Genomic DNA, 23,636 nt, shown 5'->3' on the forward strand with positions numbered 1-23,636 from the left:
TGCGCGAATCGCTGTCCTGCAACAAACATCGAAAGCCAACAACTGGCTGCAACCAATGAGCCAACGTCTCCAACAAGAGCCCCAAGCCGCCCAAACTCTCTGGCCGGCTCTGCAACCATCTCTTAGCAGCACAACGCGTGGCCTCTACAGTATCCGTCTAGAGAGCGGCACCTCGGCATCACTCGGCCCGTTCCGGCCCTCTACCTCATGGTTCCTGGATCTAGCCCCTGAATGATGACCTTGGCTCCGCGAGGCCGATCTTGCTCCACTCAGCGGAACTGCAATCGAATGATGGAGAAGAGCATGTTCTGCAACACGTGCAGCATGACCGCGACGCACGTCGGCATCAGCTCCGGCCAGACGGCAAGGTCTAGCTTCCCCTCTAAGCCGACGTCGATGTGGAAGAAGACACGGATAAGACCCCGCACAACGATACTCGCCACCAGCTCGCATGCCCACGTCACCGTAGAGGCGTAAAAGGTGACGTTGAAGTTGTAAGGCTCACCCTCGGTGTCAAAGGCAAAGTATGGGTAGACGTCCTTGTTAGCGCCAAAGTGCAGCACAAGGATGCTGCCTAGGAACGTAGCCATGGACACATTCTCGGCCAGGAAGCGGATGAAGACGTTGCGAGCCTGGAGCTTTTGGTAAGATCCGTAGCTTTGCCCGTTAAGGCCCAAGATACAGAGAATCTTGTGCATCAAAGAGGTCATCATGATGGGAGTGATAACCACCAGGCTTGTCGATGAGAGGACCTGGAGGATGACGAACTGGGTTGGCGAACGCAGGCGTGCATAGAGAGAGCGGACGTATGTCTGATAGGTCAACATAAAGTATCTGATTCGTCGTGTTAGCTGGGGCGTTGGAGGCAAAGGCTATCTCTCAAGCCTTGGCAGTTGTAGACTTACAGTTTAAAGACCCAGCTGAGGGGATAGCTCCCTACACGCTCGCCCTCACGGATGCCCAACACCCAACCCGTCAATGCGTCAAGGAGATGCACTGTCGCGACCCAGCCATAGACATAGACAACTGTCTCCAAGTTGTTATGTGGAAGAGTCCGCAGGTAGATCTCAGCATACGCCTCTCCAATCACGTAAGCCATCAAGCCAATGAACAAGGCCACGCAGAACCACAGAAATCGTACAAAGCTCGCCGGCAGCCAGAGTCGACGCATCCTAACGCCTTGCGGTCGCAGCTCCGGCTCGACCCGGAGCATGTCCGTGTCGAACAGGTCGGCGGAGACATTACGGCGCCGGCGGTCCCTGCCCGACAATGACTCCGGTTCTCCGGTCCACCAGGACGTAGTAAAGATGCGCTGTGTCTCGGAGAGTGAATGGCGGAGGCCAATGTGGCGCTCGTTGGTGGTGAGGATGAGAAAGGCGATGGCGACGGGCATGGCCATAATGATGAAGGTCCACGAGATCCATGCCGTGTTGTGAACGGTGAGGAAGCGGGTCGCACTGTTCATATATATCGGTATGGGTAGGGCGATGGACAGAATGGCGATGAGAAAGACGGTGAGTGGGAAGCCGAGAGATTGCGGCCACCAGTTGAGACTGTAGAGGTTAAAGACCTTTGTGATCCAGATGAGGGCGGTGAGGTTGTAGAAGCCATAGTAGACGAAGAGGAAGAACCAAAAGTTGACCTGGACTCGCGCTGCTCCGTGACCAGGCGCCTTGGGTTCGTGAGGCAGATCGTCATCGTCGTCATAGTCGTGATCTCGTCGAAGGGAGTATTGCGGGAAGGGTATAGAACACCAAGCCACGGCCTTTTTTCATGTCGGTCCAGTCAGTCCCAAGCCTCGCCCTTTACAGAGGCCATTTCAACGTACCAACAAGGCCGGCATCAAGACCAGAAACCCATATCTGCTCCACCACTTGTCCACGACCCTCTTCACGGCCGATTGCCTCGGGTCGACCCAGATATCCAGCACCCACCGCTGCCAGGCGCGCTCCCACGCGGTCCTCTCATCCTCGAGCCCGTCGCTGCTGGTGGTGCTCCCGGCGTCATCGATGTGCGCGAGCTCTGCGGCGACAGCACTACTGGGGACGGCGCCGTAGCCGAGAATGTGGACGCTGCCGCGGCCGTCAAAGGCGGCGGTGCTCGATAAGAGGCCGAGCTGGCTGGGCCGCCGCGGTACAACGCCCGGGCGCGGGGGCACGGCGCGGAACCGGCCTAGAAGCGGAGTCGAGTCGTTTGGGCGGACGCGCGACTCGGAGCCCTGCGTGAACTGGAAGAAGCTGGGCATGGGATGTCGTCGAGGGAGGGCGGATTGCGGCCGGACTACATCGATGTCGGAGGGTTGTTATATCATGAGTGGACGTTTGTCGTTTCGATTAAGATTTAGTATTATCGAGTCGTCATATAATCGTGCAATGCCCAAGAATTGAATCCAAGAGTCAAGGATGAGAGAATTAGTATCGCGTCGTTGGTGTTGTTTTTGGCCAATTGTTGGGTAGATTGGTTGGCATCCAGGATGTCGGTCAGGCCCGTCTCTATCTCTCGGCTGATAATAAGCAAAAACAAGGGTCCAATCTCCTGCCATGACGCGCGCCCCCAGACGCTAGAGATCAGCGGGCTTCAGTGGAGTGAGTGCGTGAACGATAGGCCAGCGTTGCAGGGGCTGGACCCTTGCTCGGGACCTCGAGCTGAATCTTGATATCAAGCCTCTCGTCAAAATAAGTTTCTTGCGCAGGCCACGGGGTCAGATCCATCCTGTAAAAGAGGCATTTTGATAAATCGCATGCCCAATATCCATGGGTAAGTATTACAAGAACTACAGTGTTTTTATATGCATATATGTACATCTTGCGCATCTGGCAACACCATATCGCTCAGTCCGAGGATGTACTCAGACTCTCAACTAAGGAGTCCTCATCCTTCTCATCTACAAGCACGCCCCCGGCAATATCATCCGAAAATGCCACCGTCTTTGCTGAGTTGTGCTTCGACGGCTCCAGCAAGTCACCGCTCCAAGGCTTGCATTCTCTGACATGCTCACCGCATCGCAGGCATGTCCAGCCCTCTCCCTCCTCTCGCTCCAGGCGGGTTGCCAAGCACACAAAACAGTACACACAGCCGCAAGGAATCGTTTCGTATGGGTTGGTGATATCCGTTTGGGCTGAACCGATAACACCGCTGGAGGCTGCCGCCGCCAGGATCTCTGTTTCTGAAGTCGCAGTGTCGTTCTGGTCCTGGTAACAGATGGCGCATGTCCTCTCGGGGAGGAATGCATATTCTCCATTGGACTTGCTGCCCTCTTCTGGGCCTGTCCTAATGATGTCCTTGGTTTTTCGCCATGTCCGGGTCAGCCATCGCCGCCATCGCTGAATACCAATCAAAGGCAGCACAAAGAGTAGAAACTCAGTAAAGGCGTGCCAGACAAGTTGTCGATTGAGATACTCAAACGAGACCTCTCGGCTGACCTGGCTAGTGGGTGGCGCAAGCCTCATCCGTAAAACTCTATCGAGGAGCGTTCGATATCGGCCGTGCAGCAGAAAGATAAGGAAGGAGACGCATGCGGCAGCTGAATGGACAGTCGAGAGGGTGGATGTCAACCGCGAGAGCCGCTTCACTCGCGGGCTGGGCTCATCGTATCCATCGTCGTGTTCCAGCAGCCAATCCTCCCATCTTGTCCAGGCGTAATTCCCAAATACTGTCACCAACCCGTAAAGCGATTTTTGCGCCTTGGAGGGGGCCTTGAGGATGGGTCCCTCTCTCCTGGCATCCGTGTATTTGAGGTTCTGAAGAGCCGCGCCGTACGTCGCATCGTGGTCCCAGACGGTGAGCTTAAACAACACTGCCCTGAGGGCCAGCATGATCTCGGCCGACCAGTCATCGTGAAGATGTCCTCCACCAAAGTATTTGAGGCCTTCGCAAACTTGGTCTTTGAGGATATCCAACAACTCCACGTCAAGCAATTCGGCGTCAACCTGTCCCACACGAAAAGCAGGTCGCGTACCCTCTCTCGTCGATATCGCGTCCCAGGCAGATCCGATGCGGCCGAGGGGGAAGGGTAAGCGCTCGAGGCTGGATCGGGTTCGGGAAGATTGCCGTTGCGCAGCGATACGGGCTGTGGCTTCGGCCTCACGGGCCTGGCGGCGCGCAGCTACGCGGCGCTGCGCTTGGACGAAGCTTGAATCGGTCATCGGGTCGGTAGCATGGGAGCGGTCGTTTAAAGCGCGTGTGTTGGAGTTTCGAGGTGTTGAACAGTCGAAGTTTTGGCCAAGGAGAATGTCACATGGAAGCGAAAGGGAAAACGCGCCAGACTCTCCTTGTCAGCTCTCCGGGGTTGGGCGGAGCCACATGACGACAGAGCTAAGCGGCTGTCTAACAGACCTCCACTGGGAAGCCGAGGTGTTGTCGGCTGGGGAAGCTGCGTTTTTCGCGTGCCTGCCAGGCCAGTGGGCTCCGGCGCTCGGTCCCTCCTGTCCTCCCCGCGAAATCGGCCGGGGCCACTTGCCGCAACGAGAAGGTCACGGAAAAGGCAGTTGCAACGCAGAACCTCCTTAGTAGGGACTGGTCTTTCCAGAACTCCATTCTAATCGTTCTGGAATAGAACTGTCTTTCATTCAACAACATCGACATCGACGCTTTCGTCTTCGGATCCCCATCGAGCCAGGAACCCGGCTTCGGGTATTACCAGTGTGAATACCCTTGGCGATGGCCGTTTTCGTCAATGAATGAGCAGAGAGGGAGGGCGCTTGGACAATCCCCAAGTCCCATCTGTTTGCATGGAGCAGAGTCCCAGAAGCCTGGGTCTGGGGACACTCACGATTGCCGCCGGCAATCGACACCAAGTACATTATCAATGCTCTCTCGGCAGCAGCAGGCTACTGCATGTTTGCACTGCTGGCTTAGCTTGGCACCCAGAATCCCTCCTTGAGGAGACCGGTGACCAGGCGAGAACTCGTCGGTGGATACCTTTTCAACCTGAGCAAACAATCAGAGCGCAGCTGCGCAAGTATTTGAGACAAGTCGGCCGCTTTGGGAAACTCCTTCTCAGCCCACTGTCTGGGCGGGAGATGTCCAAGGCCCGCGCCGAGTGGCCGCGTTGAGTGATGTTGATCCAGGCTTCAAACATGTCTCAGAGCCCTCATACTCACTGGCAGCCTTAAACATCACCTTGCGTGAGGAAGAGGGGGCACATTCTTCGACACCACACAGTGTCTCGGCAAGGAATTCAACACGAAGCATACCGTACCAAGATGGTAATTACGGGACGCTTTGCGTGGTGGGCCATTGCCCTTCTCCCCTGAACCTCGAGATGGCCAGCAACTGGCACGACCAACAAACCGGGCTCTCGATGAGCCGACTGTCTCAGCTACCAGAGATGGCGTATGCCTCCCCTCCACAGCCTGGCAACGTGGAAATGCGGCCTGCCGTTTTTGACAGATTCAGCCCCCAGCCTTTGACCGAGAACCCAAATCCAAGCCACACAACGACCAGACCAGCCAACTCGGTTCTTAGAATCAGCCCTGGGCTATTGTTCTGAGATTTGAATGCAACTCTGCTCCTTTGCTCCCAATCACATCTCACATCTTGGGAATTGCTTTTGCTTGACGGTGACGATCAGCTCCTCTTCGTGTCACCTCGATTACCTGGGCCGGCAGCATTTAACAGTATCAGGGCCATACGGCAATGCCCCCTTTGTTTCCCTCCTTCCCTTATAGAATGTGCTTCTAACCCAGAGTGTTGGTGAGCAGGGACGCGGACTTGCTCCGGCTGTCTGTTGATTCGACAAACATTCCCCAGTTTGCCGCCTTGTGACACCCTTCCCGTATCTGGCCCGCTTGTTGGGAAGACCCAACAAAGAGTCTTGCTCATCCTTGAACTTCTTTCTCGTCTCTCATCCGCGCGATTCGGCGTGTCGGTCAAACCATGGCAAGTCCATCTCAAAACGACGTTTCAGCTGCGTCTGAACCCCAGCCGGTTCAGTTGCGAGCCGGTGCGGTGCGTTCTCGAGCGAAACATCGTGCTTCTCTGGCCTGCGTTCAGTGCCGCCAAAAGCACACTCGGTGCGATGGAGTCCTTCCAGCTTGCTTCCGATGTAAGAACGACGCGAGGAAGTGCGTCTATGCCGAATCACGCCGAGGAATCCGAGATCCAAACAAGCGGATGAGGATGAAGGAGAAGGCCATGAAGGCCGACCGAGATGAAGCATCCGACAGCACGCCATCACCCAACTTTCCGGGCTTCGATATCCCCTCCCATGTCATCCAGAGACTCCCTGCTGGCTGGACACACCGAGAGGCACAGAATCCTCGTGCCGTTAAGGGTCTGTTCGACCTTTACTACACCAATTTCCACCCCACCCACTCCTGGTTGCCCCCGAAGAAGACTCTCAGTCGCCTCATTGAGACAATTCCAGATGACTTCAAGTTCACCATGACTATGATTCTCTACGTGGGATCCAAGTATGCCGACAACGTGGACAGCACATCACTACGCAATGACGCCTACGAGATGGCTTCAGGGGAGTTGCCCGAGACAGTCTGGTCTGTCCAAGCGCTACTATGCATGTGCATTGCTGCCTTTGGAGAGAAACATGACGACTACTGCAGTCTGTGGTTTGACCGGACCCGTGACCTGGCTCTTAGGCTAGGGCTCCAACACAAGAGCTTCGCCGATGCGGAGGAGGACCCTATTCTGGCCGAATCGTATCGAAGAACATACTGGGCGTTGTATACACAGGGATCACTGAGGACAGTCCGGGAACATCTTGGTCATTGGCAACTCTACCATACGGAGGCAACAACAGAACTTCCATGCGAAGAGTGGGAATATGAATCGGGTGTCAGTAGTGCCATTCATTGTGTGCCTCGTAGACTAACATGTCGACAGGAAATTCCAATTCCAGTAACTCTGGAGGACTACGACAAGGCGGGACCCTCGAGACAATACTCTTCATGGGCATATTTTGTGGACCTGATTCGCATCTGTGGCTCATGTGTTGTGCCTCTCCTCAATGTTGGGGAGGTGGCATTTTCAGAGGCCATGGACAATGCAAACCTTCGAGTCGAGTCGTGGATATTGCAGATGCCTCAGTGGAAGAAAGATATTGTCGACACAGATGGTACGGTTGACATGATATTGTACCACGCGGTAAGTAGATATACTCTAAAATTATTGGACAGGAGCTGATGGTGGATGACCTGCAGCTAGGGGTTGCTTATGGGTATGTCAAATCACAGCATTCTAGGTTATCAGACTGGTGCTAACTATTGAAAAGTCTTCAGATTCGGATGCAACTCCACTACAAGGGCGTGAAGCCTCAGGACGGCGCTCGAGAGGTTGCCAACAAGGGTTTCTCTGTGCTCAGCAGTTCGCCTTCCCCTCCTGCAAGCGTGGCCATGGGGTCCAACGCTCGGCTGCCTGGATCAGCAGCTGTTCAGGCATCACTACACCTCGTGTCATTGTTCAACCTCCATCTCCCACCAGAGAAACTTTCTCCATCTTGCATCTTGGGCCTTGAGCGGGCTGCTCTACCACTTTTCGATGCCTTGCTCTATGGACAGGGGCGGCCGGTTTACAAGGTCAAGATCTCGCTTTTGGTGAGTGTGCTAAGAAATGCGGGAAAATTCTGGCCCAGGTCGAAAGCAGTCTCAGAAGAGATTGAAGAAGCAATGAGGGAGGCAGCAGATATTATCGAGGCTGCTGAGCCCGATATGCTCGACTCGCCTAGTATGGACGAGGAAGATCCACCCAGCGAGTTTGCGCCTCCAGTATTTGCGACGATGGATCAGATGGATGCTTGGGCACAGGTACAACCACAAGCTACGAATGTGGAAGCAACAACTGAGGAGCCAACACTGGAGGTGCATGGTGTTCCACCCTCGGGCCCTGGGGAGATGACGCTTAGCATGGAAACTGCTCCGCTTCCAATGATGGAGAATATGACACTAGGTACAGAGGTTACATCATTCCCGGAAACTGATGAGGCAACACTGGGTACAGAGGCCACTCCATTCCCAAAGGCTGAGGAGGTTACGATGGGCATGGATGCTATTCCGGCGGCACCTTTCCCTCCGGCGGAACCGGGGCCCTCGGATATGGAAACTCATCCAGGGATGCCGATGTCATATGTGAAGACTGAGGACCAGTGGTTTTAGGGGAGAGAGCCAGGAGCGAGGGAAAGGGCCAGACATGGGAGTTTTTTCTAAGTCAGTGATAGTTTGGGTCAATACTTACTACTGCTAGTAGATTGCAGGGTATTTCTTTTTGTGTAATGGATGGATATGTGGGTTATTGGATCCAAATTGCAAATATTCATTGTTGTGAGTTCAGCCATGGCTTTGATTACTAGTGTGTTTTTTTCTGTTCAAACTCACATCCAGGCAGTCATTTAAGTTGATAAGTGTTTCAGTTTCATCTCCGCCATGTTCTTTTGTTTGTATGGCATTGAATCAAGGTAGGATGCATGAGTGTTGGTTGTCGTGACTGAGCCAAGTTTTTTGGGTGGAGTTCTGTCTTTGGTATGGATCTGGAAATTCACAGGGTTCTGAGACTGAACCGGATGTTGGATTTCACTGGGGTTCTTATGTGGCATGCACGTAGGCTAGGGGCAAGACAGAGGATAAAGATTGGATCAAAGCTGATGGAATGCAGAGTTGGGTAATTGATATGGCGTTGGTTGGTCATGGTGCTTAGAGTTACACGCAGAATAATAGCAGAACCTTTGTCTCAAGAGGAAAGCAGTGGATTACCTACATGAAAGAAATTAAGTCTTTGCATATCTCAGGTTCCGATTTGATAACGAATATATTTCTTTATACTGTTGCTTGTCTGGTACATATAGTTACTGCCCCTCAGTCATCTACTTTGAAGCCAAAGAAGTTCGCCTACCCTACACTCACGATAATGAAATGGAATGCTCGGGCACGGGACCCTGTCAGCCTCCACCCCCACCTCATTATTAAAGGATCGATTGGCGGGCGCTAGAGCTCATGGCCATGCAGGGATCCTTCCGTCCCCACCAACGTTAAGAGGAGGGGAGCCTTGGCCTTTGATAGCGTCCATGGCCGCCTGCTCTTACATCATTCACTCATCGCGACAACCTCAGGTCGATTATTTACCGCCCCATTCACCGCCAGGCACCGAGCACGCCTGTTTTGATATTCACGCTGTGAATGCGCTCTACCGAAATTGCGCTTTTCAGGCCGATGACTCATCGTGCCTAGATTTACGGCATTTAAAACCGACTTGCGATTCGCCATTTGCACCACCCGTTTCGGCTATATCAACACCACTTCGCCGCCCACCTTTCCACTGTTCGATGCGACCCGGAGCCTCGCGCAGCCTCTCACCAGTATCTGCTACCCTCCGCGACAGCGTCGGCCACACCTGCTCGTGTCAGCAGCAACCATGACGCGACGGCGCGAGCTCCGGCCCGAGGACTCGTGGCGCGTCGTCGAGGGCGAAAACGACAGCTTCGACACGAGCATCCTCCCGTCGCTGGCTGACTCTTCGTCTCCGCCTATTTCCTCAGGTGGCATACCCTCACAGCCGTTTTCGCAAGGAGATATCAGCTTCGGCTCGCAGGACAGCATCCGCGACTTTGGCGTCGACGAGCGCGACATTCTGAGAGAGCCGTTTCGTCCGAGTTTGTCTCGGGCCAGCGTGAGCGCAACCGGTGATCCCGTAATCAGATCGCCCGATCCCGAGTTTCATATGCCGCAGATAGATGTGGCAACCGACGCAACAGGAAGCGTCAGGAGCGAGAGAACGGTCAGGGGATTGGGTATAGGATATGCGGGCGATCAAGGCGTGAGAAGACGGGGAAACCCCCTAACAGGAAGCCCATCCAAGCACAGGAATATCCGAGAAAGACACAGAGCTGCCGAAGAAGAGTATTACCGTTATCGCCGTCAACATCGGGGAACGCCTCCAGCCGTCGGGAGCCAGATCGCGGGATCCATACCTCCGGCGCTGTATAATGTACTCCGCTGGTTCACGGGAATCTTCGCCCTCGCCTTCCGATATGCCCAACGACCGCTCGCGCTTCTCCTCGCCATCTACCTCTGCTTCGGCGGCCTTATTATCGCACAGAACATGGCAACACGCTCCATCGCGGCGTCACTCTCCCCACTGTGCCGGATCCCCGGTCTCTCCATGTTCGGGCTTCCGTTCTGTCCTTCCCTGGACACCATCGTGACGCCCGAAACTGGAGCGTCGCACGTCGAGTTTGACCAACTCATGGACGTGCAGTCCAAGTTTGAGCAGGTGCTGGAGAAGAGTGCCGACGGCGTGTCGCTCCCCTTTGAGATGAAGCGCTCCGAAATGGCCATAAGAGACCTGCGCACTCTTATTCGGCACAGCGATGTTTCGAGACGTGAAGAGCTTGTCCTTGAGTTCGACGGTTATATCGACACAGCTCGTCAGTCGGCCACGGACCTGCAAAAGTTCAACACGCACGTTGGTTCATCCGTCGACGCAATCATCAGTATCAACCGTTGGACGTCTCGCTATATCGACACTCTGGCTCCATCAGAGGAGTCTTCGAGCTCCCTCTCGTCCACTTCCCCCTTTGTCAGCTGGGCCTCGTGGCTCTTCCACCCTTTCCAACCCACCAGCGACCACATGTTCAACGAGCGCATGCTCCTTGACAAATATATCGAGCACACAGCTCAAGTCTCGAACCGAATCGCGGCGTTGATCCTCGAAGCCCAGGCCGTCCTCCGCCTCTTCACACAGGCAGAAGACTACCTAAATAGAATTTACGAGATTACAACCCTCTCGTCGATCGACGCCGAAGAGCAGCGCGACTCCCTCCGGAGCCTCTGGAACCTCGTCGGCATCACCACGAACGGGGCCGCCCGCGTCTCTCGCCAGATCGCCCTCCTGCGTCAGGTCGACGACCAGCGCACAACCGCCGTCGCACAGGTGAGCGCCCTCATCCTCGAGCTCGAGAGCATACAGCAGGGGCTCGGCGACCTGAGGGACGCCGTCGCACAGCCCGAGCTGCTGCGTTACGGGGCCGGCGGTGTGGCGCCCCTGCCGCTCAGCGTGCACATTGCGACCATCGACCTCGGCGTCGAGCGCCTCGAGGATGCCAGAAAGAGGATCCGCGCCGCAGAGGACGACCGCGTTCGTGACGCCCTGGCCAGGGTCGGAGTGCCTGACGAACGGCTGCTTGGGGGGCAAGGAACATGAGAATGAGCGATGTGGAGGGGATATGAAGATGAAGCATCCATGGATAATGAAGGAATGAACGACAAAGGAATGGAATCAAGACGGACAGGACATATGATTGACTTTGTAATCACCACTGGGTTGAGCGGCGTTGGAGTGTTTGGGCGTTTTTGCACATGATGGATGATACCAGAACCTCGACCTGATTTGGGTATCAGAGAAACATATTAGTAGCCATGGATAACATAGAGGCGAATTTTGTCACATTCAGCTGCGGCACTCTGGTGACTTTACCATCATTCGTTGAGCAGGCCATGTTCATTTGCTTCTTTGTACTCAATGCGCCCAAGGATATCGTCTCAACACTGACTGACACCTTGCCGCAGTTACCAATCCAACATCTTGGTACACATCACTGCTACCTCACGAGCGAGGGCAGCCATGCTCACAAATAGCCCATCTCCATGGACAAGATATCTACATGACGCTCAGAACCCCATCGTCATTGCTTCAGCCGCCGGACCCCTTATATATAACCAAGACCATGGTTGTCGTATCAGCCCGCCTGACGCCGTGTTCAAATAAAGTTAACCCAATACACCCAAACCCCTCGTGAATAGTAGTCGTAGAATAGTCCCCTTCCGTGGTATGGCCCAATATCCAACAAAAATGCCTGCCAATCCCATAAACGCCAATGCCATGCTTTGTCCCAAGTAAATGCAATGCGAGATGCCATCTAAGTCCCAGTGTCGTCCCCGAATTGTGTTAGAAATATCCAGGAAAAACTTTTGAAATTGCACGAAGCCCTACATTGTCTGTTAATTGTTGACCCAAGATGCTTTGAAAATGTCGGTTACTCACATATTGCCCTTTGAGAATCGGGGTCGTCAAAGGGTGCATTTTTGGCTGCAATTTCGCGCATACGCTGTCGAGCGAATGAGGAGGGACTTGCGCGTCCTACTGTTGGTGTGATCAACTCGGAATTTTCTGGTTGTGTCGGTAGTAGGTTCAAAGCCCGAGGTCTCGATCGTCTTGGCTTCGTGGCCTTGGCTGTAGCAGGAGGACGCGTGGTCGCTTCGGGCTCCTCAGGTTGGGAGGCGGTTGACGAAGGCGCTGGTGGCGTATCCGAGTGTTCTGACACCTCCGCTGTTGTGTCTTCTGCGGGACGTCGTCTGAACTTTCCTAGCTTCAGGGAGACTAAAGGCGAAGAGACAGGTCGAGTGGGAGATGTCGAGGTTCGGAAAAGCCGTTTGCCCCAGTCTCTGATCTTGGTATTTTCTGTTGATCCTTCCGACAAATCCTCAAGGTCGACCCGTTCCCGTAACCGCCGCAAGGCACGTTCGCGACGAACCATGCCGTTCGTGATTTTGGGGCTGTAGCCTCTTGGCAGCATGCAATGCTTGCACATGGGACAAAGAGAACTGTTTTGCAACAGAAACTCATCGATACACTCCGGATGAAAGATGTGTCCACAGGGAAGCTCTCGGATAATGGTTACTCGATGGTCGAAATTGGCGAGACAGATATGACAGCTTGGCTGGAAGTTGGTAGCAGCATTGTCGCCATTGACGCCGATACTGGATCGCTTGCTCCGGACGCTGGCACCGGAGCGGATGCTGCGCTGATCGAGTCCCCGGCTGCTTCGTAGACGGCGGGTAGACGAGGGGGTAGGAGGAGCGGCCATCGACTCGGGGTCTGCATTGTATGTGAACAGAGGGAATCCGCGTACATGAGTGGCCGGCACTGTTAGGCGCTTGATACCCATTGCCTCAAGGTCTACCTCGCCGGTTTCGACTCTTCGCTTGAGAGATATTCGACGTCGCCGTTGAACTAGGTGCATGGTAACCGAGACGAAGGCAATGATGGCCAGGAGAGCACCGATGACGATCAAGAAAAAGGCCCAGAGAGCTGGCATATCCGACTCATCGTGCAGCGAGAGCTCGGTCCATATTCGAACGTAGTCTTTTGGATTTGGGCCGTAGAGCTTGTTGATCTCGCTTCCGTAGGGAACGTCATCGATGCGGCCTGAATAAAGACTCAGCTGTTGCATGATACCTTGACCTTCCCTTCCTGAGACGGCATATATGGGATATTTGTTGGCATTCCTCCAAGCCCCGCCGTCCTCCAAATTCCACACAGGCGAGTCTGCATCTTGGGGTTTATTTGACGAATTGTTGGGTTTGTAGAAGATGAAGGCGCGAATGGGGTCGAGACGCGCAGATGCGAGGTAGGATAGAGTGCAGTCGATGCTGAACCAAGGAGCGAGAGCGATGAGGTTGTAATTTGTGGGAGGTAGGTTTTCTCGTCGTGTCACATTTTCGGGTATGAATTCGTACTGTTGTTGGTCACATTCGGGATAGCCGTCGAGGTCTGGGACATAGAGGAGGCCAGAAATGCTCTGGCGTGAATCGGCATTGGTTGAGGTCAGGGTGGTGATGTTGCTGGTGATGCGCTCCTCATATGCCATCTGCTTCTGCTCGTGGGATGTTAGTCGAAACCAGTCGAAGCGAGGGATTGCCTCGATGTGAGCGACTTGGGGGTCGAGTCAAGGGCGGTGAACGCACCGAGAGAGCCGTAAGGTTTCTGATGATTGTCGACGGGACCGTACTGGCGCCGCTCCATACTGGATTGCTAAACAGGAGGCTGATATAAAGTCAGCGACATGCGCACGAGGGTGACGAGAGATTTCTGTCCCGGTGTCGCGAGGTCGTGGCGGCAGAGGCGACAACCGTGGGAGGAGTGGTCTGCGTGAGGGGAGTCGACGACATGGTGATGATAGGCGAGACAGGACGGATACAGCAACGACAGCGAAGGGATTCGCGACAAAAGAAATCAACGGTAACCTAGAGGGACATACACGGCATTTCGTATCTCGGTGAGCGCTGGGCGACTGTCAGTTCAGTTCGTGGGATGCCAAGACTGGGGTAGGATGGGAGGCTTCTTGGCCCTCAACCCGCAGGAGCGGATGAGGAGCAGGAACGGAAGGGGACGGAGACCGTTCGGGTAGGGCGGGAAAGAGCGAGGACAAGACGACAAGACCAAGAAAGGAGACGAGGACTTACACATGCTTCTAAAACATATTCAATCATGGAATTGTAGGCATGATATGGCGGACACCGACCGCGCAGAATTGAAGCAGCGGCCAGGTTGACAGGTGATGGTTGGTGGTGAAGACAAGATGACGGGGTGATAAGGTACGGAGGAATTTGCGGGAGCGAGAATTGAGATTGAGCAAAGAGGCAGGAGCGGACGATTTGGGGCTTCTGGGGGAGGGAAAGAACGAAAGAGACAAGCGAGAGTGGGAGTGGAAATGGTCCGGGCACTGGAAATGGGCTTGCTTGCTGGTCGCTCTTGACTGACAGAGACGGGAGACTTGCGTCTTGCGAGGAAGGAGGGAGTGAGCGAGTGAGTGGATGGATGGGATGGCGCTGGTGGAGTTTAGAACCGTGGAGAGCAACCTGAGTGGGTGGAGAAGGAGACACACGCAACGCAACGCGAAAGGGAGGAGCAGCGCCCCAAGTGAGCGTTTTGGGGGATGGGGAGATGCTACCGGCCGACGCCAAAGAGAGAGGAGAGGGGAGGGGGCAACGATTCATGGAGACGAGACGCCCTGCCTGCCCGCCTGCAGTGACCTGGCCTGGTCTGGTCTGCTTCCTGCTGCTGCCCGGCTGTGAAAAGATGGCAGGTGGTACGTAAAGCCCGGGAATTGGAGGTGGAGTGTGAATGGGGTCTGTTGTTGGTGGCGCGTTTGGGGGTGAGAGCCGATAGGGGAGTGAGAATAAGATGACACAGGGCCAGTTCGCAGGGCAGGGGTTGTGTCTGGATGAGGCCGACCAGTCCGAATCCAGTTATCGCCTTGAGAGCACAGTTCTGTAGGAACAGGAGAGGAATGGAATCTGAGAAGGGGCAAGGTGTTGCTATTAACCAAGGAGATAATAGTCTGTCTGTGAGCAAGAAAGCGAAAGATTCTGCGAGAGACCAACGAGTCCAGGCACAGTCCAGGCACGCCGAGTGCAGAGCCAAGGATCGAGACCTCGAACCGCGCACGATCTTGACGGTGACGACTCTCTGAGATGCAAATCAACCAACTCCCAGCACATCTTTCAGTTGCAGGAACAGGGCAAAAAAAGAAAGTGATGGCGGCGGCAGCAATTGGCGCCAAGCCGGGATCCTCTGGCGGAACCGAGAGCTTGGAACTCTTGGTGCTGAACGCTTCCCAGAGTATCACCAGCTTGGCCTGCTGTTGGGCATTGTGTGTAATGATTGTCACGACACGGGCAATGTTGTAAAAACGCCGATAGCGGGGAGCATGTGAGTCCAAACCGGACGAGTTCTGGCCATGGCACTTAGGTGGCCGGGAATAATACCGAGTGAGGTGATGTCGGAGACGGGAGCCAACGCCATGAGAGGGCCGCTATCGCAGCCGCTTTCGCTTTCGCAGTCGACCCATAATACTCGCATTCACAGAAACATCCATTTGTAGATTGACGAGATATAAACAGAACAGAAACCACTTTAACGGACCCTTGAACATGACGGGAGGTTCGTTTTGGCTCCTGCCAAGCAACTTGATCAAGAACCTACATCGGCAGGTACAGAAGAGAGATCCATCTTGGAAGGTATGGGCGGCGGGAGTTCCGAGGCCCGAGCTTGTCAGCTCTCTCCCCTCTCCCGTCACAGCATCAGACCAGCCAGCATCAACTTCAAACAAGGGGAGTCAACCATCAGAATCCACTAAATGCAAACTTCCCCACGAACCAAAAGCTTGTTGAGCGTCACTTGGTCAGATTAGGTCATACGGCCCGCAATACGACTCCATCCGGTCTCTCTTTCTCTCTTTTTTATCTCTGGTTTCAGGGATCTTCGTCACTGGGATGTGCCTGATGCCTGTTGCCACCCAACAATTCGAACCCTGACCTTTCCTTTGCACATTTGTGTGTTTTTAGCACCTGGATCACTCGAGAAAAGCCATTGCTTTGGCTGCTGATAACATTGGAGCTGTCATGGAGCTTACGGCTCGTTGCAACCTGAGACGGAGCTCGTCGATTCAGCGAGTGGGGTATTTTGGCAACAAAGGATCGGTGGCGCCTCAGCTGGACTCGAATTGGGATGGATGCTTCGGACACGGCCCTGTTCCGTTCGTTCTCAAGAGACAATCCCGTATCTTTCAGATGAGGCAGGGAAAACAGGCCTTTGCAGTCTTCAACACGCCAAGGAGTAATGAGTTGACATTGAGGAGAATGGAATTGAAACGACTTGGATAGGGATCCAAACCGAATCGGATCTGCACTTCTGCCAAGCTCTGTGCCCAAAAGCTTGTCTGTTCGAGACGTTCCAGCGGCGCCAGCCCACCAAGTCGTGATGACCAGGGGCGCGGCATAAACGCGTTTACGCGAACCCTTGAGCCACAGCCTTGACGCTTCGTCGCGAGCCGGACGTCCCAGGAGCCTCATCTCTCGTCTCCATAGGACTCATTGATCAACACTGCCTGCTGACTGACGAGGGCTGATCCAAGGGTTGTGGAGTTGATGGCTGATCCGTCGATGGCAATGTCGAGCCCTGCGGGGATTGGCAGTCCGGTGTTCAGCAGTCACATCAGAAACGCTGACAATCTCTGCGGATGCAGAGACCCTTGATCCTCGGGGCCTTGCGACCTTGTACGCGGAACAAGGGTCGGTTCACAGTGTCATGTCGCTGGGCGATACTGACTGGCTTACTGCTGAATGGAAAGCGACCATACCACCCACCCCTCCCCTGTCGCTTGGTTTTCCCAGGTCCCGTTGTCTGGATTTCAGCCATTTTAGCCCGCACATGGCATCGGTGCATGCGGGCGGCACAAGCGCTGCAACCCACTGTCCGAGAGCCCAGTCTTGGCCGTCTAGAAGGCAAGCGTTTGACGGAAGCCATTCTCGAGGCTCGCAGATCTCCAGTAGCTGCCGCCGACACGATGACACCGGATTGATGGGCAGTTAGTGAAGTTGCACTGTACGGCGAGGCATGAGTAGCCTGTGGCTGCGACAAAGCATGCGCCAACCCGGCAAGACGGCACATCCTGAGGTGTAGATCACTGGATCTTCAACGAAGTTCAAGCACCGGAGAGCCTAGATCAGCCCGTGAGCCCTATGAGCAGGCGGGAGCTGCATGGGAATGGAGAAGAGAGTGAGCACAATGTCGACACGGCAGCACGGAGTCAACTTGCCGTGCTTGCTTGCTTGCCTCGTGGGCTCACATTGCGAGCCCTTCAACAGGCTAGCTGGACTGAGGTTTATGTAACTGAGACTCAGACCAATGCACAAAGCCAGGCGCTGTGCTCAGATTGTTTCTGACAAGAGGCACTGTCTCTCTTCCCTCTACCTCTCCACCCGGATGAGTAGAGATCTCGCATTCCAGCCAACGATGGATGAGATCTGCCCTTCCCGCTGGAGAGCTTGCAGAGCTTTCGGTTCGAGCTCAGACTCAGAAGACCTTGGTGCTGCGCCACTTGACGTAATCAAAGGAGCGGAACGTTGGCCGTGGACAAGCTGCGATTTCTTTCAGGTGTTGCGTTTGGTACAGTCTTGCGTCGCTTTCTCTGCGTATAGAAGCCTGCAAATTGGACAGCCTGAGTCGGTAAGGATACTTGGTCGCTGTATCCATTGATACAGCCAGCCTCTGGTTCACTCTGTCGCAAGAGGAGGGCAAGACAAGACCCTCGCTCCTTGCAGCAAATGAAACCACCGGTCTGTGACGTCGGGCACAAGTTTGATCATCGTCCTCTTGTTGTCTTTGACCAGCAAATGACGTGGGCTGCACGTGGCACGTCTCCCGTCATCTTCGCGAGTCGTGTCAACGAATATGTGCTCTGTTGCTGCTGAACGTTTTCTCATTGCCCGTTTTGGGCCGAGACACAGGGATCTGGTTCAAGTTCTCCAAAAGCATGTGCGGAGTCGTTGCGCAGGCTTACCGCTCTGTACTGCCTCAAGAGCCTATCAACGCTGCTCAGCGGATGCAGAGATAAGGCTTGACTTGACTTGATGGGCAGGATCCGTAACCTCGGATAATGGTATCCATGGTCATGGCCGTTTAGACTCCATCTCACCACCATCTAGTATTGTCTCTCCAAGAGCATCATAGTTAGGAGTTGAGGACTCTCTTGCTTGTGAGATGAAAGTCGAGGTTTGCGTTTCTACAAGCAAGGAAAAATACATCCATCACGCGGGATTTCTTTCAGCTGCAAGCCTCTGCCGCCCACGGCAAGCGGCTCATCGTGTTGCTTCCGGCATGAACCGCTCGGGCTCTCGGACGATATTTAGCTTCCGAGTGTCTTGCTCGGGGGCAGAGTCGATCCTGGTGAAGAGCATGAGGGCGTTGGATGACTTGGGAGTGAATTAAGCTGAGCTTTGGAGTCAAGAATAGGCACTAACAATTGTGCCTCTACATTTTCTATCGAATTACCTTTTATGCGCATGTCACGGCTAAAACTATCACAGAGCTGGACTTGAAGGCATTCCAGGCCTTCGGATCGGGGCTCACTGCCGCATTCCAGTCGGCAACGTCGTTTCCGTAGCCACGTTTGGCTCGGCCTTGTACTTGATACCTATCTCTCTGTACTTGAAGGGCTCTGGGTAATACTGGAGTGATCCAAAGAAGTTGGAAGGGATACGGCGAGTGTGGGAGGCCTCCCACAACTGAACGGAGGATTGATGTGCATGCTGCATATGTACGGTATCCCAGTTGCATTTGATCGTATTTATGAATTCTTCCAAGTTATCACTGTACGGATACTTCGGGATCGTCAAATAGACGCGCCTGGGAATCTATCTAAACTGCCAAGGAGGTAAACGCCACCAGATTTACGATATACTCCTTCAGGGCCGCTACTCCGTAGATATCTCCTGGCTCTCCACATTGCACTACATCCAAGATACGTCACAGTTAATTAAACCGCACAGGAAACCATCAATTCTTTTCACTAACAAGAGTGCACATTCTGAACATGTATCACAGCCCTCATCATGGCCGAGAGCATCCCTCTTGCTCCCATCGTGAGGTCCATTGCTCTCACGCGAGGCGAGGCGACTGGGTTGCTCAGCAACTTACCAGCGTCGGTCACCACCATAGCCATTTCCGCCGTACTCATCATTATCACGTCGCTCATATCCGCCGCCGTAGCCTCCCTGGCCCTGGCTCTGGCGGACGTACTCGTCGGCGGCTCCTCCAGAGTAGCCGCCTTCCTCACGACGACCGTAGTTGTCCTGGCCATAACCACCACCGTAGCCGCCCCCCTCACGACGCTCGCCGCCTCCGTAGCCCCCGCCGTAGCCACCCTCTTCACGGCGCTCGTGACCGCCGCCATAACCACCACCGCCGTAGCCACCTCCGTAGCCACCCTCTTCTTGACGTTCATGGCGGCTGTGGCTCTCCTCGCGGCGCTCATAACCACCGCCGCCATAGCCGCCCTCCTCATGGCGTCGACCACCGCCATAGCCGCCCTCATCATCATCGCGGCGGCGACCATAACCTCCTTCATCGTCATCACGACGGCGACCGTAACCGCCCTCGTCGTCGTCACGGCGGCGGCCATAGCCCTCCTCAGTTGAGCCATGGTACTCGTGGCGCTCGGTGCGCTGGTAGCTACCCGAGTAAGACTGGTGAGTCTCTGTTCGCTCCTCATAGCCGTAGCCTCCGGTGTGACGGCCACCCTCAGAGTCTCGTTGCTCGTACCGGCTGTACTGTTCGTGACTGCTGCCATCAGGGCGCTCTGTTCGAGAGTACTCGGCCTGGCCATAGCGATCACCATGACGGCCATACTCGGTCTCGGTGCGAGTATACGATCCGTCGTCCTCGCGGCGGCTGCTGGTCTCACGCCTGGTGTCATCACTGTTGAAAGCTCCTCCAAGGATGGAGCTGGCAGCGTTGAGGAATCCGCCAAAGCCACCCTCCTCCTTCTCCTCCTTACGGCCGGAAGAGGGCATCTTGTAGCCGGTGTTCTGCTCAACCATACCAGAAAGAGCGCCAGTAGCACCCTTGAAGATGGCATCGGCGGCGGCACCAGCAATCTTGTCCTCAATAGTCTCGGGACCACCGTAGAGCTTGCGCATCTTGAGCTTACCAGCACAGCCGTGGCCGTGACCAGTGTCATAGACGCCCTCCTTGTGGTTCTCGCCGTTCTGGACGCCGTCACGGGTCAGCTTGCGACGGTAGTCCTCACGCTGGTCATCGCCCATCTCACCCCACCACTCCTTGACGTTCTCGTAGCAGCGGCGTCGGCCCTCCTGGACCTTGCGGTTGCCCATATCACGCTGGGCAGGGTGATGCAGGATACCGCCGATTATGTCGTCGAGGAGCCTATCCACATCGACACTCTCATCATCAACGGCGTCCATGAGCTGAGGGACAACCCAGTGCACCATGCTGGCAGCGTTTCGGCCGGCAATTTCGTTGAGAATCTAAGACTCAGTTAGAAGCTGGATTCATAACACTTACGTTGCTCACTTACGTTGGAGAAGTGGTCCTTGGACAGCATGGAGTGAGTGGGATCGCTAGAGTCATCATTATGGAAAACAATGTGCTGCTCGCGCTCACTGCTCTCAATGATCTCGTCGGAGCCAGTCTTGAGCTCGTTGCGGATCTGCTGGATCAGGGGGACGATGAAGGGGGCAATGATGGAGAAGATGAAGACGGAAAGCTGCTCCTCCAGCTGCTCAATGATCTTAGGCAGCACAGGGATCTTCTCAACGGCGCCCGAGATGCTCTTCATGATGTCATCATGGAACTCAATGGCAGGCATGACCTGCTTGAAGACGTTCTGGACGTAGAGGGTGAACTCCTCAGGGTCACGAGGGGAGACGGAAACATTCTCCATCTGAGCCGTGGCGGCGTTCTGCTGGAGCTCATCGACGCGATCACTCTGGTGCTTGTTACCAAAGATGCCGTCGGGGATCTTGTCCAGCAAGTCCCGGAGCATGCTGGTATCGGACGCGGCGCCCTGCTGAAGAGTGCCCTCGAGTTCGTCAATCTCATTCTGGGTCAGCTTGTCGGACACTTGAGTCTTGTTAGTGATGTTTTTAACAAATGCGAGGGTGTGCTTGGTGAGAACTAACCTTCACCAGTGACGGAATGCAAGAAATCAACACCACCAAAGGTACCAGTAACGATGGGGTAGACACGGTCACGAGCACCCTCAAGGTTGATCTCGGTGTTACGACCACAGTGAGGGAAGACATCACGTTCGCCCAGCTCAATAAGTGCAAGTTCGGTGTAGTTGCTGTGAGCAAAGAAATCTGTAGTTGTGATTAGCACATGGACAACGATAGACCGCGCGCGACGGTGAACTGAACAATAGTATACTGACCCTCGAGGCAGTGCAGTCCAGTGCCCATGAGACGGAGAGCCTCATACTTGTCTGCCTTTCGCTGAGAATCCTTGTATCGGCGGCCGAGCTCAATCATACCGCCAAAGAGGCGTCTGACAAGCTTGGCAGAGGTCATGATACCGGCGCGCTCGTTGGCAATGTAGTTCTTCATGCCCGTCTCTGGGTCGATCGAGAGCTCTCGTTCCTCATCAATGGGACCTCGAAGGCGACGGTCATACTGGCGAGCGTCGACATTCTCGGCGTAGTCCTTGGGGTTGTCGATGTGCTCCTCAGGGCGGTAGCAGCCCAGTCGCTCAGCGGTAACCTCGAACTCGCCGGATCCGTAGCCAAAGGTCATGAAGCCGAGAACGCAAAGGAGGAGACGGATGGCTTCGGCAGAAACGGACTTGACAGTGCCGACATCGACAGCCTGGGAGTAATCTCGGAGCCAGTTTCCAAAGTACGTGCGCGAAACGTTGATCTTGTTGAACTTTTTGCCATTGAGGGCACGGGCCAGGGTGAGGGTGAGGAGAGCATCTTCGATATCGCCGTGTCGCCCTAGGAGAGATACAGTTAGCTGAGATGCGCCGAGGGATGCGATCTGCGGGGGGTCACTCACAGTTCTGGCCCTCAACCTTGGAGATTGAGGCAATGTTGCCAGCACCGAAGGCAAAGGCAGGAGAAGCCAGGCCAACGAGGATGATGAGCCCCACCAGGAGGCCGTGAGACCTGAAGCTGAACATGGCTGCTGTTCGCGTCTTCAGGCACTGGGAGGGATCCCAGAGAGAAGCTTGGTGTTGTGTAGCAGGAGTGGTGAAAAGAAAGAACCCCTTCTGAGCTAGCAGGAGGGGAGATGGAGCAGTGCAGAAAGGAAGAATCTAGTCAGGAAGAGTTGTGAGGGAGGAGGAGGAAGAGGGAAACGAAAACAGGGAGAGGAAACTAGGAAATGGTGGAGGATGAGGAAGCGGAGGAGGGGCTGTCTGAGGGGCAAGTGACGCAGATTCAGCTGGCGCGGGCGCTGTGTGGTGCTGGGCTTCAAAGTGGTGCTACCGTTGGCCGAGCAGTGCAGCAGTTGACAAACAGGAATAAGCCAGCAGAATCGCTCGGGCACATGCTGATGGCATTGCCTAGGTGTACCGACGGTGCTGTATGCACTGATCTCAGCTCATGTAGACAGCCACCACGATCTAGGCGTCACGGGCGCGAGACGGGTTGCCTCCCGTCGGGTCAAAGCAGTATGCCAAGCTCTGTCGAATCGAAGCTTCTGAAGCCACCATAGCTTGGACACAAGGTTGGCCGGGCCATCCGCCGTTCATGCCTTGCTAGAGAACATGGCCTGCTTCCTCAGACCTCCGTTTGCCCACTTGGTGGCCGAGCATGAAAACCATACGCGCCGGGAGATCGCGAGGATGGTCGATCATGGAGGGGTATCAGCCATAGCGAGCTAGGGGTTGAAAGCTGTCCAAGCTGGGACAAGGGTCTGGTACACGGCAATTGGCTGCCGCTGTCATACAGATGCCAAGTACCTCGCCCCTCCATCTTGAGCATCTCTGACTTGGCTTGTTTTGGGTCCTTGGACGGCCTTGACAGCAGGGGTCTGTGACACCAGTGGGTGCCCGGCATCAACCATTCAACGCCGTCGAATGAAGCTTGCGTGGGCTGCTCTGGACCAGAGCCCCGCCATTGCGTGTGAAGGGATAAGAGAGAACTGCGAAGCTCCTTGAGCTTTGCTCGTGATCGAGCATGAACAGATCAAGAGGCACGTATGATTCCCTCGGCAGTGACTTCAATTAGAGGGATCAACAATATACCATGGGCGTGTAAACTTGGCATCGAACGGCGGGTAGAATAGAAGCGTCGTTGGCTCAAGGTCAATAACTTACTATTAAGCTTACTGGAGCCGCGCTGCCATCACGTGGTGTTCTGACCCCTCCAAGAGACGCGTCTCGGTAGTTGGCGATGATGAGCTCAGTCGCGATCAGGCTCGAAACATGGAGGGTCAAAGACTCAAGAATGTTGGCTGAGTAGGAATCGAGTGACCGAAACGGAGGCATCTCACGTCTTTATACAACAGCCAATCGAGGGGAGGCGGGCCAAAGGGTCGAGCTTCCCTTCAAGCTCCCACTCTCTGCCTTTGAACAGTTCAATGCCCATCAGGGTGTTCCTTTGCGACCCT

The 23,636-nt window shown here is 54.8% G+C and overlaps 6 protein-coding genes across 6 annotated transcripts; 2 read left to right on the plus strand and 4 right to left on the minus strand.

The window, feature by feature from the left end:
- Nucleotides 1–269: 269 nt before the first annotated feature.
- On the minus strand, nt 270–2,245 carry NCS57_00149100 (uncharacterized protein; the record flags this gene model as incomplete). The annotated part of the gene is made up of 3 exons (XM_053051554.1): nt 270–834; nt 906–1,765; nt 1,829–2,245. 3 exons carry the CDS (start codon nt 2,243–2,245, stop codon nt 270–272), a joined length of 1,842 nt encoding a protein of 613 aa, XP_052920069.1.
- Nucleotides 2,246–2,831: 586 nt separating this feature from the next.
- On the minus strand, nt 2,832–4,235 carry NCS57_00149200 (Peroxisomal biogenesis factor 2; the record flags this gene model as incomplete). The annotated part of the gene is made up of 1 exon (XM_053051555.1): nt 2,832–4,235. Exon 1 carries the CDS (start codon nt 4,143–4,145, stop codon nt 2,832–2,834), a length of 1,314 nt encoding a protein of 437 aa, XP_052920070.1. The 5' UTR covers nt 4,146–4,235.
- A 1,642-nt stretch (nt 4,236–5,877) lies between these two features.
- On the plus strand, nt 5,878–8,108 carry NCS57_00149300 (uncharacterized protein; the record flags this gene model as incomplete). The annotated part of the gene is made up of 4 exons (XM_053051556.1): nt 5,878–6,792; nt 6,841–7,101; nt 7,158–7,174; nt 7,229–8,108. 4 exons carry the CDS (start codon nt 5,878–5,880, stop codon nt 8,106–8,108), a joined length of 2,073 nt encoding a protein of 690 aa, XP_052920071.1.
- Nucleotides 8,109–9,360: 1,252 nt separating this feature from the next.
- NCS57_00149400 (uncharacterized protein) lies at nt 9,361–11,148 on the plus strand (the record flags this gene model as incomplete). The annotated part of the gene is made up of 1 exon (XM_053051557.1): nt 9,361–11,148. The coding sequence occupies one exon, from the start codon at nt 9,361–9,363 to the stop codon at nt 11,146–11,148; it is 1,788 nt and encodes a 595-aa protein (XP_052920072.1).
- Nucleotides 11,149–11,980: 832 nt separating this feature from the next.
- NCS57_00149500 (RING-type domain-containing protein) lies at nt 11,981–13,895 on the minus strand (the record flags this gene model as incomplete). The annotated part of the gene is made up of 3 exons (XM_053051558.1): nt 11,981–13,600; nt 13,692–13,770; nt 13,798–13,895. 3 exons carry the CDS (start codon nt 13,893–13,895, stop codon nt 11,981–11,983), a joined length of 1,797 nt encoding a protein of 598 aa, XP_052920073.1.
- Nucleotides 13,896–19,202: 5,307 nt separating this feature from the next.
- NCS57_00149600 (uncharacterized protein) lies at nt 19,203–22,203 on the minus strand (the record flags this gene model as incomplete). The annotated part of the gene is made up of 5 exons (XM_053051559.1): nt 19,203–20,555; nt 20,606–21,150; nt 21,210–21,389; nt 21,461–22,018; nt 22,080–22,203. The coding sequence occupies 5 exons, from the start codon at nt 22,201–22,203 to the stop codon at nt 19,203–19,205; spliced, it is 2,760 nt and encodes a 919-aa protein (XP_052920074.1).
- Between the last annotated feature and the right edge of the window lie 1,433 nt (nt 22,204–23,636).

This window comes from Fusarium keratoplasticum, chromosome 1 (genome assembly GCF_025433545.1).
Source record: "Fusarium keratoplasticum isolate Fu6.1 chromosome 1, whole genome shotgun sequence".
NCBI lineage: Eukaryota > Fungi > Ascomycota > Sordariomycetes > Hypocreales > Nectriaceae > Fusarium > Fusarium keratoplasticum.